Below are 17,936 nucleotides of genomic sequence, written 5' to 3' on the forward strand. Positions count from 1 at the left end.
TGCAGGTTAATGCATGTTTGTGGATACTGTGTGTGGCTGTGTGTGCATGCTCTGGGAACGGAGAAGGGAGGACACGCACATCCCAACAGTTCTTCTTTTGGTTTGTGCCAGGATCTACCTCCGTGGTTCCTCAATCCAGATAAAGCTAATATTTCATTTCATTTAAAAGTTTCCTGTAAGACTTTGCCCAGTTCTCTTAAGAGAGGTCAGAAACCAGTTTGCTGCCGGGGTTGCACTGCCCGTGGGCTGGTGTGGAGGCAGGTTAGTGGCAGGGTTTTGGACAGTGCGTTGGTGGCAGTGATGTGGCACTGTGGGAAGCCAGAAGTGCTCCCAAGACACCGGCACGGAGCCTTCGCCTGGCGCCGGCGCTCCCGGGGGTCAGTGCAAAGCTCCTCTCCCTCCCTGGGTCGATCCTTCGCTCGACCGCCTCAGCAGAGCTCGCCGAAGGTCGGGCCGTGCTGCATCGCTCCCAAAGTTTGAGAAGGGCTCGGCTTAATCACGCAAACACACTTCAGCTGCTCTATGCATTATGAAGGCATTTAACGTCCTGTCTCCGCGTTTCTCTCTGGGAATTACTGAAATGCTGAATAATGGAGGAGGTGAACTGTGGTTTTGCTTCTGTTGGGATAATAGGTCCCTGCTGCAGGCTGGGCTGTGTTGGTAGCCCAGGTGGTCCCTCTTCAGAAATGCTGTATATAAAATTCTATACTCTCCCACCTCTCACAGCCCAAGTATAACCCAGCACTGTCTTTTTTATCAGATGCAGATCTGACAGCAGATCATGCTTAACTCCTTTTTCAGCTCAGGTTTCCCACCCCAGTTTAGTGAAGTGGGCTGTTCACCCTGTGTAGCACCAAGGGACAGTGGCCATGGCAGGAGGTTTAGACTGTGCTTAAACTTGGGTTCAAAACCCTCCAAGCTGCCCATCACCTTGTGATTTCAGGCAGCTGATTTAATTTCTGGTACATCTGGAAACTCAACTGGACAAATGAGGAGAGTAAAAATTAGATGATTCTGTTCCTTCAAAGGATTCCTTCAAAGATACTTTGTGGGCATATGCTTCCAGGCATGAGTGTCCAAGTTATGTATTTCACATGCTTTGTTCTCTGTAACAATAACTGAGAAGAGGCTTAATTCAAATGAAACAGTAATATTTATCTATGCAGTTTGAGAACTCTGATTTATTCTTAGGTGATGGTTGAACCCATGACCTTTATAAGCCAATATTCCTTGAACTTTGGGGTTGTTCTCACTTAAAAATACTTGTTTTTAGACCACAACACCGGTGTCCCTATGGAAGCAACTGTTTGTATCTGGCATTGAGATCCCATGGAGAAGCTGAGGAGGGGGATGGCTCTTCATATCCATGAAGCCTGGATACTTCTGTTTGTAATCCCTGGTTTGGTCACTCCAGCTGCCATCAATCATGAAGACTATCCTGCTGATGAAGGGGACCAGACCTCCAGTAATGACAATCTGATCTTTGATGACTACCGGGGGAAGGGCTGTGTGGATGACAGTGGCTTTGTGTACAAACTGGGAGAACGTTTTTTCCCGGGACATTCCAACTGTCCCTGTGTCTGTACTGAGGATGGACCTGTTTGTGATCAACCAGAATGCCCTAAAATCCACCCAAAGTGTACAAAAGTGGAACACAATGGATGCTGTCCGGAATGCAAAGAAGTGAAAAACTTTTGTGAATATCATGGGAAAAATTACAAAATCTTGGAGGAATTTAAGGTATGAAATCCTTTCTTCAGTATTTGATATTAGTATGCTTTAGGAATTGTGTTTTTGCTGGGAACTCTCAAAGGCACTCAGTATTTGCTTACTGCTGTTGATGGATGCTGAAGCTGAAGTAATTTTTAGCTGTGGTGCAGGTCTGGCTCATGTAAAAGCTGCAAAAGCTCCCCCTTACCAGCATTCCCTGAGGGCCAGTGGTCAGTCAAAAGCCCCCCTGGCAAATGCCAGCCCTCTGGATCTGCCTCCTCTGCTCATATCATGGATCATGTTGGACCACCAATGGTGTGTAAACCAATGCTGAGTGCTTTTTAAGAAACCTTTTCCAATTTGGATAGGAAAAAATTGATGGTGCAGTACTGAGAGTTGTTACTCATAACTCTATGAGAATGCAAACAAGTAGATGGTAAACTATATTTAATATTTTCATTTGAACTGCAATAAGGCTGTCTAGAATGGAGAAGATAAATTCCTAGACAGATGACCATCTCAAGTAATAACAAGTATGGGGTTTCATTGTAATGGTTGAGTTCCTTTTAGGAATGTTGTAAAGAAATCCTTCTGAAATATATCTTAAAAATAAGACCAGATTCTAAAAAACCATTACCCTTTTACACAGCCTGCCTCTCTCATTCTTTTGAGTTCGATCACATGTTTTCAGTTCTGCTAAGGAGAAGAGCATTTCACAGTGAAGAACGGTGTCTGTAAAAGCTGTAGGTGCACAAGTTTGTTCTCCCGGGTCACGTGGCTTTAAGAGTTGTACCTCCATAATTAATGACAGCCTATAGCTCTCCATGGCTGTGTGCCCAATCTCATTATGCACTTGGGCAGTTTATTTGCTTTCCTGCTAGGAAAATAATTTCGTATTGGTCTGCACTTCACAAGTTCATAGATGACAGTTCCCTTTTTTCCAGAAGCTGTCATTTTCAGTGAAGGTAGTAGTTAGTTCCTCTCTTCTGTCATGTGTGGTTTATGTTCATCTTTTGCTGTCCATCTGTAGCTGCAGTCCCTCGGTCTTGGCAGGATAGTTTGATATCACAGGCACGGGGCAAAGGAAGGGTATGAGGAACATCTCCTTGAGGACCATCCTGATCAACGTGTTCCCTGCTTTCCTTCACTGAGGAATGTGAAGTTGCTGATCTTGTGAACTACTTAAATAAAGCAGTAAACTTGTGCAAAATCTTGTGAACTGCTCCTCTTGCCCTAGGAAGGCCTAGGCCACCTTCGTCGCGCTCCAGTGGTCCCATCTTGGCTGCTGTGTTGTCATCAGGTGGTGGGGTGTCCCACCCAGGTGGTCGGATTCTGATGTGAGAGTTACAAGGACTACTTTGGAGAGATTTTAGGAAGCAGAAAGCTACAAAGACTCTTTCTGAAGAGATTTCAGTGGGAGAATAATGAGATGGAGCTTGTCATTAAAGTATTTTTGCGTGTGAATTAAGTGCAAAAGCAATAATCACTTTTCCTGAAAGAAGTCATTGCTCCCTGATAAAAGATTAAACTCTACAGAAATACAGAATATAGGAAGAAAGGCTATTAGAGAGAGTTAGGAGCTATCTGATTCATTGCTTGTTGTGTTCAAGTACTGTGGGGTGATGTGTGAAAAGCAAGGTGCCAGTATCCTCTAAGAAACACAAAGTTGATGGTGTCACAGCAACTCTCACACACAGTAACCTGTCCAGATGCTTCAGACTTAATTTAGCTGACGGTCAAGCTTGTGACTTGGACCTTTGTTATGCTGAAAGCTCAATACCTTGTGGAGTAGGGCAGAAAAACCAATGTTTTGGAAATCTATGTCTTTACCTAGAATAAACAGTGAATTTGTTTCCCTCTTAAGTAGTGTAGGTGAGTCAGGCAATGGAAGATCACTTCCAGGGGTGTTTGGGGGGGGAAAGGAGCACCTGTGAACTATGACTTTATAAATGTTATGGGAAAGACAGAACTTCAAGATTCAGGAAACTGCTGCTGTAAAGTCTTGACTTTATGAGGCACCCAAGCACAGATGAAATTCAGAGCAGTTCATAGGTTTTGCAGGCTCTGAGCTCTGCTCTTCCCTCATCCTGTTGAATTTCTAAGGTCTGCAAACTTTCTCACGTCCGTTCCACACACACTGAAGTCAAAGAGGAGAGGCTTTCTCCAGTGACTGACTCAAAACCAGGCTGCTTTCTGTGGAAACAGAGGCACCGTTTTATGTGGTCTCAGAACCCTTTCACCCACTTGATTTACTTTTGCTCATATGTAGGTTCCAAATCGTCATCTATAGAAGGGCTTGTCAGTGCTTAGTTTCAGCTGAAATTAGCCTCTATTTAAAAATCTTCTGCAAGTGTGTGTCTGTGTGTGTGTGCCAGGGCTGACTCATCTTGTAGAGATTTCAGCTGCCTGATCTTTCACAAATTAGGATTAATTTTTTTCTATAGGAATTTTTTTTTTTTTTCTCAAGGGTATCAAAATCTATGAGAAGTTCCCATTTGGAAGAATTTTTCTGTGTTGTTGCTAGATTTTTGCTTAGGTTTGGGGTGATAAATCGAGAAGTAATTTAATCTTTTTTCTTGCCACTGGCAGTAACTGATGCTCTCAGGGTAAAGGAGTTGTTACAAAGGCCCATTTCTTGAATATTTGGCTTTCTTCTAGCGAACAGATCTTGCACATCTGATTTTTTGAGTCACAGCAGTCATAAGCACAAAATACAAACATGACAACAAGCCATCTAGCTTAGACAGCTGTCCAAATGTTTATGTGTGTGCCCCTCAGTCAGTAACACATACAACTGAAATGCTAAACCGAAGTTCAGCTGTAAATCTAAACCCATTAGGAGTTTTTCTTGTATCCTTTTGTAAAACCTTGTGTCCTTGTCAGATGGTTTAGTGATGCCATGTAGCATCTTCACAGCTTTGTTGTGGGTCCTGGGAGATCTTGGTGGGTTTGGGGCCCAAGGTCAAGGATTTTGATACCTGTGGAGCAGGAGAGAGTGTAGGTGTGGGTTTTTCTGGGATCCATTTCTCTCTTTCCTATCTTGTTTTCCACTTCTCTGTCAGCCTCAAGTCTGCGCTCTCAGGTCTCCTCTGGCCCCTCTCAGAGGGAGCACAGACAGTGTGGTGGCTGCAGGGAAGGTGTGAAGGATACTGCAAGTCTCAGGCAATCTCTGTTTTCTCAGAGAGATCTATCAGGGACTCTTGGGGTCACTTGGCAGCTTGTTTTTATTCCCACACACCATCCTTGTTTTAATTTCGGTCCTGGAGGTCAAGGTCTGAGTCCCAAGTGCTCTGTGCTTGCCCGCAGGAGCAGAGATCTTTCAGGGAGGTTGCTGACACTCCCCTTTCTTCCCAGAGAGAGAAAACAAGCAAATAACAACTCAGAGAGTGGTTTAGGTTATTGTAAGTCCGCATGGTTGTGTTCTAAATGAATGTTCCCAGACAGCAGCTGATGTAAACTTCAGGAGACAGTGACAGCCAGCGTGATGGATGTTCATTGGCAGCTGATGGAGCAATCGTGCAAATGTCACTGAGACAACAGTTTCCCGAAGTGCTGATTAGTTTTGTCTCTCTTGCATAACTTACTGAGAGAAAAGCACACACCTGCCCACACTGGAGAAATGGAATTATGGCGTGGTTGAAGTGTATTCATGACCACAGTCAGGAGTTGTTGGAAGAGGATTGGGTTGTCGGTTCGGGAAGTCCATAGTCAGTTCTGAACTTCCTTGATTTCTCACCACTCAAGAGGCATATCCAGAATAACCTTCTGTGGACCTCTGTGGATATGTAGCAAAATACCAGTGCTGGGAAATGAATGGTCAGTTCACAAGGGCTTGTCAAGCTGACATCTTGAAACATTCTCTTCATTTTAGACTGGAAAACAGGAACTGCTCCCTGTCCCTGCAGGAGGGTGAGTCCCAGTGACATGGGTTTGGTAGCATGGTGCCATCTTCCAAGGCAGTGGGAGGAATGTCCTAAGCACAGACATTAAAATACCTGGGTTTGCCTGGCAGGACATTGGGTGAATTATCCTTTGGGTGGGGACACAAGAGGTTCTGGTGTCACAACTTGATCTTCCTGATAATATTCAGGTCAGAGGAGCAGCTTCAACCTGCAGTTGTGAGCTGGAGCTTGGAAAACACTCTGAACATCAAGGACAATTTTTGGGTGCTCTTCAGTGGCTGTCCCACTTTCTGCCAAGAGCTGCAATTTATTCCAGCCATTGGCTCTGCCAAGGCTTAACCTCTGCTGCCTGTCCTTCCCAATGACTTCTCTACGTCCTTGTTCTCTTCCCTTCTACCTTCACTGCTCCCAAACCTATCCTCAATCAAAAAATGCCTAGATGGTACCAAAATGTTTGTCCCTTGCATCAAGCACAAGTGTGGAAGGATGGGAGAATATCCCTTGTCCATGGGCAGGCCTTCACACTGTGGGGACAAAAAACTACAAAAAAAAACCCAGGAAAGGGGCAATTTTTACTTCTAAGGCAAAATCTTCACTGACCTGAAAAGAGCCAGGATTCAGTGCTGGAGTTGTACTTTATTTTTCTCTCCCTTGTTTCCTGCCAGTGTATCTTAAGTTCATTGCTTTGTTTTGTCCACAAATCACCTGTAATCCTTCAGTGAGGGTTTCTGTATCTTGCTGACTTTATGGCACAGTAGGGATCACAGCTCTAGCAGGGATCTTCAGGGTGTAATCAGAATCCCAAATAAATGAGGGACTGTGTAAGCATAGCATTATCATATACTAATTCTCAGCTCATTATGGAAACCTTTGCTTCAGAATAGTGGCACCTCCTTCTCCTTTGTTAATGCTCTTTAAAAATGTTTTATTAATGCAATTATCTGAATATAACTTAACAAAGTAAGGCCTCTCCTCAAAAGGCACATGCAAGCGTGCAGCAGCTGTCCCAGCACCTCAGAGCCCTGAGATGCAGCATGTCCATCCTGACACTGGAGAACGGGAGGCAGTGAAACCAAACAGTGATTCCCCACCCCCAGAACCATGCCAGAAATAGAAATTAAATGGTGCCAGTTACAGCCTGGCTCAGACCACCAGTTCCCCAGCCTGGGAGTGCAACCTCATCCGATATGAATGGAACACTTGGGACATTCTGGAGCATTCCTGATGGGGTGATGCTGTTAGGTGACAAACAAGAGTGTGATGCAGCCCTGGGTTGAAAGGGAAGGTGAGGGGAGAAATGTGTAACCATGCAGTGCCTGGGGTGGTGCAGTGATGTAACCATCCCGTGCTCTCAGGGTCCCTCTGCCCTCCCCAGCTGTGCTGGACTGTCCAGCTGCAGGTTGGGACTGTGGAAGCTCTGGTTTGTGTCAGTGTGAGAGTACAGAGTCACAACACCTTAAACCTGAGGAGCTTCCTTAGGCCACTGAGAAGACATCATGGGGAGGAAAGGAATGTTGGAAAGTACTCAAGTCATGGCAAGAACAAGCATTATTAAAGCATGTTGGTAGTGTACTAAGCCAGTCCTCCAAATCACTAGTAGCTCTTAGATCTTTGCTCATGAATTCCAAGAAGCTGATTACTAACCCAAGCCACCATGAGGCCCCGATTTTAATATTGGCATTTTCCTCTCCAAGGAAGGAAGTTGTGTGCTGCAGGGTTTGTTTTTTTTCTACTATGACTCAAACAAATGGGGCTTTTTCTATTTTTTTTTTCCTTCTTCTTCTTGTGTGTTCTGCAATTTCATGTACGGCTAGAAAATGATAATACAAAAGAAATCTCAATAACATGCCTGTGCTTTAATAAAAGGAGCCATGAACAATGCCAGCTCTGAAGATAGCATACAGCCATTGAAATCAGACAGGGGAAACAGAACATCAGTCAGATGGAAAAGTATGATTTATTATCTCCCTCCTGGCAAAATTACAGTGACAGTGTCTATGCAAAGGAATCTAAAATTACTGACTTACTGTATTTCTGTCATAATTTGTATCAAGAAAACATACTAAAATAGATAGGCCTGTCACATATTGATCTATAGTGATACCTTTTTTAAAAAATTATGTTATGTACTTAGCTACTGATTCTGTAACATATATATTACATTATGCACAAATATATTATTAGAATAGGTGAAAGAAGATGGTCTTTACTCAGAATTTGGCTAAAAAAAAAAATCCATGCAGTTGTCTTCCCCAGTTTGTAGTAATACATGGAGGCCCCAAAAGCTCAGAGCTCAGTGGCACAGACTGTGCTGCACAGACTGTCTCAGAGCTTCCCATTGAAATAGATGAGACCCAAACCTTGAGCATCAGCAGGATTCAAACCCACCAGGAATTGAGCACAAGCCCCTGCTTTGATCCCAGTGCACTGCCCAGTGTGGCAGCGCAGTGCAGAGTTGGGCCTGTACTCCCAAGCCCAAGGGATTGGTATTTTTCCAGTAAATATGACACAGGAATTAAAGTGTGCCCAACATTTGTACTGCCAGAGCTGTGGCCAGGCTTTCAGTTATTCACTCCAGGAAATAGCCTGTTGGCTCTGCTTGCTTCCAGAGAGCTGCTGAAAGAGAGGGGATATCTCTGCACAGCCAGAGGAGAAGCTCTGGTGCTTCCCCTCCCCTCCCTCCATTGCTCCTGGAGCTGTACTGTTAAGAAAATGGAATGTGTGGTACACGCAGCCACTACCAGCTCCTTCCAGGAGTGGTAAAGTCAAGTCTGAGGCTTTATTTCGTGCCAGACAATGCTCAGTGGGACCAAGGAGAGAAGGGCTTATCCCTTGGCTCTCCCAGGCTGTGTTCATCTCTGTCACACAAGGTGTTTCTGTAGGGCTGGTGAGTGTGAGGTCCTCAGGTCATCAGCTTATGAAGAAGGATGTCATCCTTAGAAACATTCCCAGTTCATTAGTGAGAAGGTTTTCTAGGAAACTGTTTCCTACCAGAGTGAGGGAAAGTGCAGGTGTGTGTTTGTTGCCACTGGAATGTGTTTTATGTTGCATTCATTAAAAATAATGCTCAATTAGCCAATTATTCTAGATATTGTTTTAAAGACTATAATTAGGTAAGTCATGTAGTGACAATGCTCAGTCTAGTTACAAGATAAAAATACATGTAGCATTAGGCTCCTTACTCGGTTCTGTGGTACAGTTCAGAGGGAATTCTTTGGGAATTACAGTAAAATCAGTGTGCTAGGAGGAACATGAGCTTTGAAGCAGCTCCTCAAAGCAGGGAACCTCTAAATCTGTTAACTGTGGTCATCCCAGTCAGCAAAACCTTTCTGACTGAGGGTTAGCCCAGTGTGCTCCCTGTGTTAGCAGATCCCAGTGTATTCTCTTATCACAGGTAACCCATTCAAACCCATTTTCATTTCACATTCTGCCCAGTTTGTGCTCATAACCAAGTGTGATAACATCCCCTGAGAGGCAGAAACCTCCTGGACCCTGCTGGCTTCTTTCCCAGGGGTTTAGGCACTGACAACTGGGTACAAGGGGCAGAAAGGAGAATGTGGAAAATGCCTTCTCCACAGTGCCAGCTGGTAAAGAGCTGCAGGTTGTCTGCTGCTATGAACTGCTGTGGCTCCATGGATCAGGAGTGACCCACTGGGATGTTACACTGGTGTTCAGTGCCAGGCAGGTAGTCCTCTGTGGAGTTTGCATGATGCTGACCTGGGATAAGGGCTTGTCCAAGGGAGCTCCCACAAAGCCTAATCTGCCCTGCCAGAAAGTAAAGAGTAAGGCCAGGCTATAGGGACAGAGAGTGGAGAAAGAGAGAAAAGTGACCAGGAACAGATCACTGTTTGATATCATGTGTTTGCCCCCTTGCACCTCTCAGTGCAGTGAAAATGGGGTGGCTGTCAAAGCCCAGGAGCAAAGGGAACCACAGCCACAGCAAACCCCAGCAGATGTGTGATGTCAGTCCCCACCCACTGCTTGGCAAGGACTTTGGAGCAGGGCCTGGAGACAGTGAAGAAGAAGGGGATGTGTGTGTAGGTGCAGTCATGGGCACTGAGCATCCTTGGGCTCCTCTGCCCTCGGCAGTGTAAAGGAAAAAAACAAATCAGCTCCTAACGGCTCCTTGGACATAGACTCAGGATCAGCCAACATGTCTTTCCTTGGGAGGAGAAAAAGATGACAGCATGTGTTGATGGAGAACAATAATGGGCTCTTGTCTCCAGTTCCACTGCTGGAGTGACCCCGAGCTCAGCAGCAGTAAGGGCAAAGCATTCAGGAAGGAGCTGTTCCTTTGAGGGGAAGGAGGGAGCGTATTGGGGTGCCGATGGGATGCAGGAGCTCTGGGGGGTGAGACCAGCTTCCCTTAGGGCACAGGAGGTACAAAACTCTGTGAAATGCCAAGTCTGAGGGTGACAGAGCACTGAAGTCTGCAGTGGGGCAGGAGGAGCTCCCACCTGCCTGTGATGGCTGCAGCCCAGCCAGGAGTCACCAGCAGTCCATCACCGTGATGCTTTCCAGCCTGAGCTGTGTGGGGACACGGAGTTTGTCTTCAGATGAAGCAGAGTCACTCAAATATTGCATTCAGTTCAGTGAACAGCCATCATCTGGCTGTCCTGTGGGTAAAGGAGTCCAGATTCATCCCTGGTGTAGATTTGCCTGGCCTGTACTGTGGCTGTGCATCTGATGATCCAGACAGGAAACTGCAGGAGAAGGAATGGGACCAAGGTCCAAACCTCCTTCAAGGTGATATGGCTGGTTATATTATACCTACCTCCTTCATACAAATTCACTATTTTATCAGTGCACAGAGCTGATCTTGCCACCTTCTCCCATTTTTCAGCATCAACAAAGGAGGAAACAGCAGATTTGGGTATAGGGAAAACACATGTGAAAAGGATCACCTTTCTGACCAGGTTCTTGGTTCCTTTTTCCCTGCTCCAAGAAGCTTTCTCCTAGACATGGCTCCTTCATTGCAAGAGGTGACTGGGAGGGAATGGAGAGCAGGACACTGCCAGCTGGACTCACATTCCCTGTTGACATTAAAAGGGACTTAACAAATGTGAAGCACACACAGACGTTTGTCTGTGTCCGAACAGGGCTGTGCGTCGCGCTTTGGAGCCACAGTCCCATCTGTCATATCTATAACCTTTCAGAAGGAGTCCCTTCCCTGTGCACTGGGCATGTCTGAACTGAAAAACTATTGTAATAAAGTCATAAAAATTATCACCAAAGTAATAGAGAACTCCAGTCCCCTCAGCCCCAGGGTAGGTGAGGTGCAACTATTGTAAGGAATAAAATGAGACATATATCAAAGCAAAGGGAGTGTTCTTATGGAAGAAGTGCAAAGTCATGTTTTTACAGAAAGCTTCACTGCTGCTCTTGGGAGAGAAAAGCAACCACGAGACTGCAGATACACAGCTCCCATGGAAAAAGGGCCAGGACTCGGCTCAAGGTTGTCTCTCTCTCATCAGCTAATGGAGGAATCACTCTTCAGATCCAGACGTGGTTCCAGGAGCCTTTTAAACTCATCAAATTGTGTGGCACAGATCAAGCCTGAGTACAAAGCTCCTGGTGCCGTCACAGTCCTGAACCATCGGATGTGGGCCCAGGACAGCCCTGGTGAGCCACATCTTCTGTACTTCTCTCCCTCATCTGGCTCACTGATCTGTGTAGCTCCCCAGGAAGTTTTAGAAAAAGATGGCCAGGATAATGTTGTTTCCAGGTATGGATAGGCATGCTCGGGGGATGGGGGAAAGAGAGGAATACATGACTTCTGGGGTGGATTACAGTATCCTTATGCCTTTCCATCTCCAGAATCCAAGCCTGGTCACCAGAAAGCTAGAAAGCCTCAGAGATGTGAACAGACAAGCAGCAGTTACAGGGGTAACTCAAGTGGAGCTTTGGTTGGAGGGCTGCTGTAGGCTAAGAAAATAGGCAGAGTCATGTTCAACCTCCTTGTGATGGGGCTACTTTGAGTACAGGATGGAGTCACCATTTACAGAAAATGTTTTCAGGAATGTATTTGAGTGTCTCTTGTCCTTTCCACTGAGGAAATTCGTATTTCATTTCAGTCTTACCTTAGTAATGAGTGTGTGTGTGTGTTGGGGGCTCCCTTAGAAAAACAGGATCTCAGCATCCACTTCTGCTGCTTCTTGGAAGCCAGCTCCTTGGTTCAGCCAATCTGCAGTATGGTGCAAGCATTTTTCAATTTTTGGATGGCACAGTTCATTTGTATTGCTAGTGCTCCATGTAAGTAGGATCCAGCTCCAGTTTTTTCACTGCAGATAAATTATCTAATGACTTAGTAGTTTTTTTTCCTGTTGCAAAGTCATTTGCAACCTGATGGTGTTTTCCATGATTGTACTCATCTATAATCACTGAAGAGGTTGTTTATTTGAGCAACTTTCCACCTTTGGAAAATCCAAGGGGTTACAGTTTCTGTAGTGTAATTTATACTGTAGCTCCACTGGCTGGGTGAATGATTTTTATTTTATTAAGTACGTGACATAAATGAGTGACATTTTTGCTGCTAACAGTAAAAGCAAAGCAAGGAGCCCAAAAGAGAAGTGAGGAGATTTCAGTCTCACCTTCAGGTGGGACTCAGTCACCAGCTCCTTCTCCACCAGTTTAGCACCTGCAAAATTTCTCAACTGAAAGCTTTCTCTGAATTTTCCTGCAGTCTCCTGCTAATCTGCCTGAGATCACAGGCAATTTCAATAACAATAAAAATTATTCTAACTTCGACTCCAGGAGTATCTCTGATGAACGCTATCCCAGTTCCTTTCTTATTCCTCTCCCCTGGTTTATGACTTCCCACCTCAGCCATAATGCAGAACCTATTTTTGCCTCCGAATTGATTCATCAGGCCCTTTTAAACTTTCTTCCCTTTCTTGCTTCCTGCCAGTAAATTCACCACCTGAAACTGTAGCTACAGAAATAATTTCCATCAGAATTGCCGTTGTCCTGAGCATCATTAAAAGTTACAGCTGCTCTTAAGATATAAGTGCCCAGTTTGACAGAGTTCACTTTCCATCGCCCTGCTTTTCCTGCTATTTCGTCTGGATCGAGCAGGATGCCACCAGTCCAGGCTGTTTGAGGAGAGAGGCTGAATGGGATTGTCCTGAAAGATGGAGAGATTGACAGCAGTGATGGTTTTTGGTTTTCCTTCCCTTGGAGTCCAGGGGATGGGACACATCCAGACGTGTAGGCAGGAGGTGCATGTGGATACAGCTTGTGGATCTGAATCTGTGGCAAGGTCTGCAGAAGTGCCAGGTTAGATCCAGTACATTCCAAACCACTTTGACGTTAGTAGAAATGGAGAGGATGTAATTTCCTGTTTAAGGGGTTGGCACTTCTTTTTCTAACATGTTCTCAGGGGAGAAAGCATTGCAATTCCATACTCAGTGAAACTACCATGAAAAGCCTTTTTTCCCTTTGCAATATCACCTAGAAAAGGCCTATCCTTACACACCATGTCCTTTTTGGTGTTTAAACATGTCTGATTAAGGTTCCCAGTGATACCAAGAGTTCTGGTATCTCCTCAGCATTTGTTCTGATGTGATGGATCTTTGGGTTTCCCCAGGGCTCAGAAAGAAAAGCTCACTGCCTTAATTTCTTGGTTATACACCACTTCAAATTCCAATCGACCAAGTAGACTTCTCCAGTCATTCTGGCCATGTTGTAAATTCACCTGTTTGACTGTGGAAGGCATCACAGGCCCCAATAACAGATGTATTCAATTCCATGGAAATACTTAGACTGTATTCTACTAAGTTGAACAGCCCCTGTATGATGATCAGTAGGTCTATTGTAACATGATTAGATGGTTGTAAACACTTACATGTAGCTTTTCTATTTCATTTCCCCGAAGAAATGTCAAGTATTCCTTATACAATACTCATAAAGTTTGTATTGCTCTGTAGCTGTCTGGCAGTAGCTGTGTATAACTGATGGAGGGCTGTTGTGTGTCAGACAGCACAAGGACACGGTCCCTGTGTGATCACTTCGTGGCACCTTCTCAATGAGATGAAGTCTTCCAGGATGGGATTATGGGACATTCTTGTACAAAAACCCTCCTCAGGCTTAGCTGGAGAGTGTAGGAAGGAGGGGGAAGAGAGGAGCCCAGCAAATCCCAAGAACTGGATCTCAGAACAGATGACTGGAGGGCAGTTGCAAGAATTTGCCATAGCTTTGAGCAGCCTCAGTGCTGGCTCCAGCACAGATGCAAGCCTTCTTCCACAAGGCTGGAAACCCAGGTGCAAAGAAAACACCACACAGCTGAAAGTCTTTTCTTGAAAAGTGAGGGGAGGTCCAGAGCATTGGGAAGTGGCTGTGCTCAGCATGCCTGGAGGAGCTGGCATCTGAATTCATAGAGTGGGAAGTCACAAGGAGCAAGGTCTGTCGAGTCTGTGTTGATACAGGATCCACTGGCTGTTGAAGTACTTAGGTGCCAAATGACACTTGAGTCTTGGAAGGCTGTTGGAAAATGAGCAGCATTTTCCCAGCTCCTGGAGGGGTATGAGCCTCACACCCCAAGTCTGAGTGAAGCCGGCTGGAAGAATCACAGCTCATCACGGGAGACTGCAGCCTTGAAACCTGGTCTGAGATCTCCTGTGGGCTGGGTGACAGCCCATGTGCAGGGCTGACATGAGTGCACTTGGAAACCACAGTTATCCTGGTGAGTGTGGCAGGGGAGCCAAAAGTGATGTCAAGGAAAATTGCTTCTGATTGACAGAACAAACAGGTGAAGAAAAAGTATCAGTCACATGTCACCTTCAGAGTTTTTAGTTTGTCTTGGGTAAATCACTCCCTTCCCACCTCTCTAGAGATATTTGTGTAGAAGCAGCTAAGAGTGATTGACAAGCAGACGTGTGACAGAGAAATCCTCATTGCAGGCAGGGAAGAGGAGGAATGCAAAATAATGTTTCACACACACACATATATATGTATATATGTATGTATGCTTCCTCTGTCCACTCAAGGACAACACTTACTACTCAGTGAGGGGCTTTTGCAGGGCAATGTGCATGTGATGGAAAAGGCTTTCACGTGTTTGGGGCAGCAGAGAGGTGGCTTGGAGTGGTGTAGTTGTGGATAAGGGAGAAATACAGGTGAGGTTCAGTAAGTATTTGGGACAAGAGAATTCCAATGACTAAATGAGATGACTGCAGGAGTTTCTTGCAAGACCTTGACTAAAAACTCGAAGTTTTGTGTGTCGGTTATTGGTGTGATTGTACCTGCTGCCTTGGTCTAAAAAAATGTTTGCTCCAGATCTCTTCAGCTGTAAAAAAGCATTAACAATTAGATTTAAACATTAAGTTTTGAGTTCAGATTTCTGTTTTCTCCACCTCACCCTTAAGTTTGTGAACAGTCAGGTTTTTAGGCTATTTTCCTCAAGAATTGTTTGATCATGTGATCTCTGTCTGTCCACCAGTCTTTCTGGAGGACCTGAGGGCTTGGTGGAGCCCTCACAAACAGACATCTCAGAGGGGTGACATTTCTGTGGGTTTATGAAACCTCGTAGCTGACTAAAGAACCACTTGGTGCCCAACCCTAAAAGACAGGGAGACCCTTATCACTGAGAGGAGTAGCTGGATGCTGTTAGCAGTAATAATTCCTACATATCCTGGCATTTGCTTCCAAAGAGAGGATGAAAGTGGTGGGAACTGGTGTGAAGGGGTGCAAGAGTGAAGATTAGGAGATGTGGTATCCACATCCTGTTTGGCTTCCTGATTTCCCCTGCTCAGGGTGTATCTTGTTTTTCATTCTGTTCCTTTTGCTGCCTTTTTCATTTGTTTGTTTATATCATCTATCAAGTTTGTCATTATGTGCTCATGCACATAAAATCTTTATTAGCCATGTGTATTCTTTATTCTCTGTTTTAATTTTCCTTCCTTCTTCCTTCATTAACAAACTCTGCTGATTCCAGATGTTTCCCATTTGACAGCACCTGAGATTTAAGGTTTTCCAGCCACACAACAGAACAAGTGCTGGCTCCTTCCTCTGGCCACCCTGGTGTGTGTGACAGAGCCCTTTCCTTTTGGGCAGTGGTGAGGAGAATGTTTCTTCACCAGTGTCTCTTGAAATCCTTCCTAAAAGTCTTCTAAGAGATTTTTCTGCCTTGGGCAGCTGGAGTAAATAAATGATCACCTTTGTGATCCTTTAATCTTAACAGTGTTTCCAGAATAATCAGTTTAAGGGACAGCAGTAAAGCGTTTGCACTGTCCGTGTGGGACAGTGTCCTCTCTCTTTCCTACTCCAGAAACCCTCTGTATTTTTTCAACCTCCTTTTCCAGTAGGGATGAGAGTTTCTTTTCTGGAACTGGTGTTTCAACTTCAGTGGCTACAGAAGTGTAAACCACCCCTCTTCCATAGGGTCAGGAATCAGGAAACAAAGTTTTGGGATGTCTTTCACTGGTTCCCCGTTTGTCGTTTTGCTGCTGGGTCTACCTACTGCCTGTATTCATAGAGAGAGGACTTTTTTGGCCAATTGTTCCCCAAGAAGGATAGCTCCAGGGAAAGCAACAGCTTGGCTGCAGAGCTTGCAGACAACAGTTTAAAGATGCTCAATCAGTGTGCTTGGGGAAAAGTCCTTTCTGAAAGGGCAGGGTTTTGCAAATCGGATCCCAAAGCACATCCCATGGGAGAAAGTGCCAAGACATTCATAAACTAAGTGGACAGGAGGGCTGGAGTCACCCATGGATGTGAGGGGCTGGGGAAGAGCCATGGTAAGGGGCACTGGCAAGTGAGAAAAATGGTCAGACAGAGGAAGATCCTGGTGGCAAGACCAAGGCGCTTGACTTTGATACAGTGGGGAAGAGGAGGTGGCAGAGAAAAGTCTGACTGATGCCAAAGCAGCCTTTGCTTTTGCTGGCTGCTCATTCCTTGTTCCCGCCGGGGTGTGCTCTCCTGCTTTAACTGTGCACAGTTCTCCCCTCTTGGAAAGCTGCTCTCCGTGCCAGGGAACATCATGGTTTATTGCAGTGTCACTGTCAGGTTACACTGACAACGCTGAAGCAAAAGATGTGGGTGTCATGTCTCATTTGCTCAGAGCAGAGTCGTTCAGGGGCACCTTCTGCTTGTGCTGATCATCTTCAAGCCATGGATTGGGCTGCAGTCCTGGAAACCCATCCCATATTTCTTAGCATTGCAGCCAGCGTAGTAGTGAGGGTGGGTACAAGTCCTGGAGGATACGTCAGTGAAAGCCTCCACAAATCACAAGATCTACTTCTGCTGCTCTGTATAATTAGTGAGTAAAATGAGTAAAAACAAAGCAGCAATTTTCTTATTGATCCCCCAGCAAATAGTTCTGTCTATTTTCTGCTGTATTGTTTCTTCTTATTAAATAGCCTTGAATAAGAAATGTCAGTCAAATGAATTTAGATTCCTGATGCTTCAGACAGAAATCAAAGCAGGATTGAATGAGGAACGATAATTAGAGAGAGGAATTCCACCTCCACATGCTTCTTCCCTTGCTCAAGGAGTGCTGATTTTATCTAAATTACCAAAGCCGTGAGCAAATGAAAGGTGATGGGAATTATAGACTGCAGACGCTGAGACAAAGCAAGGGAAGCTTTAATTAGTGCATTTTAAGGTAGAAATGAATTTCCTGGGAATAAATTATTAGACTCAAGACATATGGAGCTTCTTAGAGGTGAACTGAAAAGCTTTTTACCTGCCAGAACCAGGGCTCATCTGTCTTGTAGAAATGAGTGACCCATCACTGCAATCTGCAACACATCAGGATTAATCCTTCTTTCTTTACATATCACTTTTTCTTTTTTTTTTTTTTTGTTTTTTAATATTGGGGAATTCCCATTGCTGCAGACTCCCATCAATGCAACATAAAGCAGAATTTTTTTTCCAATACCCACATTTAATCATTCAAGTGTAGGTGATGGATCTACCATTGCTGAGAAAATGGGAGGTACATATTGAACCTACTGGTACTGAAAGGAAGTTATTTTCCTTTCATTTTTCCTCTTGTTCTCCTTTCTTAGCTCTGTTGTCATCCTTTCATCACACTTCCACACACATAAGTCACTGGGAACCTTAAACCACTGACCTTTATGTTTTTCAACAGATTTTCGCAGCTTTTCAAAGGGTGAGGCTGTTACAAGTCTGTGCTATTCAGGGGTGGATAGAGATTCCTGTTTGGATTCATGGAGCTGAAACGAATCCATTTAGCTGTGTGCTTTAATCCAGAATTCCCTGACTCAGCTGAATTACTCAGTCTCTTAATTATTTACATATTTTGTGTGAGTCTGTTGCTCACAGACCTTGTTGAAGCAAGCAGGAGAGGGGCCAGGACCAGAACTAATG

At 44.8% G+C, this 17,936-nt stretch overlaps 2 protein-coding genes across 3 annotated transcripts in view; both read left to right on the top strand.

The window, feature by feature from the left end:
- The window catches only part of SPAG16 (sperm associated antigen 16), a 379,115-nt gene extending 377,752 nt beyond the window's left edge, over nucleotides 1-1,363 (top strand). The window contains exon 16 of the mRNA XM_027636867.1: nucleotides 1,274-1,363. Coding sequence (XP_027492668.1) covers nucleotides 1,274-1,323 — 50 coding nt within the window. The 3' untranslated portion in view covers nucleotides 1,324-1,363. The remainder of the gene's footprint in view (nucleotides 1-1,273) is intronic.
- The window catches only part of VWC2L (von Willebrand factor C domain containing 2 like), a 44,360-nt gene continuing 27,738 nt past the window's right edge, over nucleotides 1,315-17,936 (top strand). For both annotated transcript variants that reach the window (XR_003526592.1, XM_027636868.1), the window contains exon 1: nucleotides 1,315-1,740. Coding sequence is in view for 1 of the 2 variants with exons in the window: in XM_027636868.1 (XP_027492669.1) it covers nucleotides 1,330-1,740 (411 nt within the window). In the remaining variant the exon portion in view is untranslated. The remainder of the gene's footprint in view (nucleotides 1,741-17,936) is intronic.

Source organism: Corapipo altera, unplaced genomic scaffold, assembly GCF_003945725.1.
Source record: "Corapipo altera isolate COAL_440 unplaced genomic scaffold, ASM394572v1 45, whole genome shotgun sequence".
Taxonomy (NCBI): Eukaryota; Metazoa; Chordata; class Aves; order Passeriformes; family Pipridae; genus Corapipo; species Corapipo altera.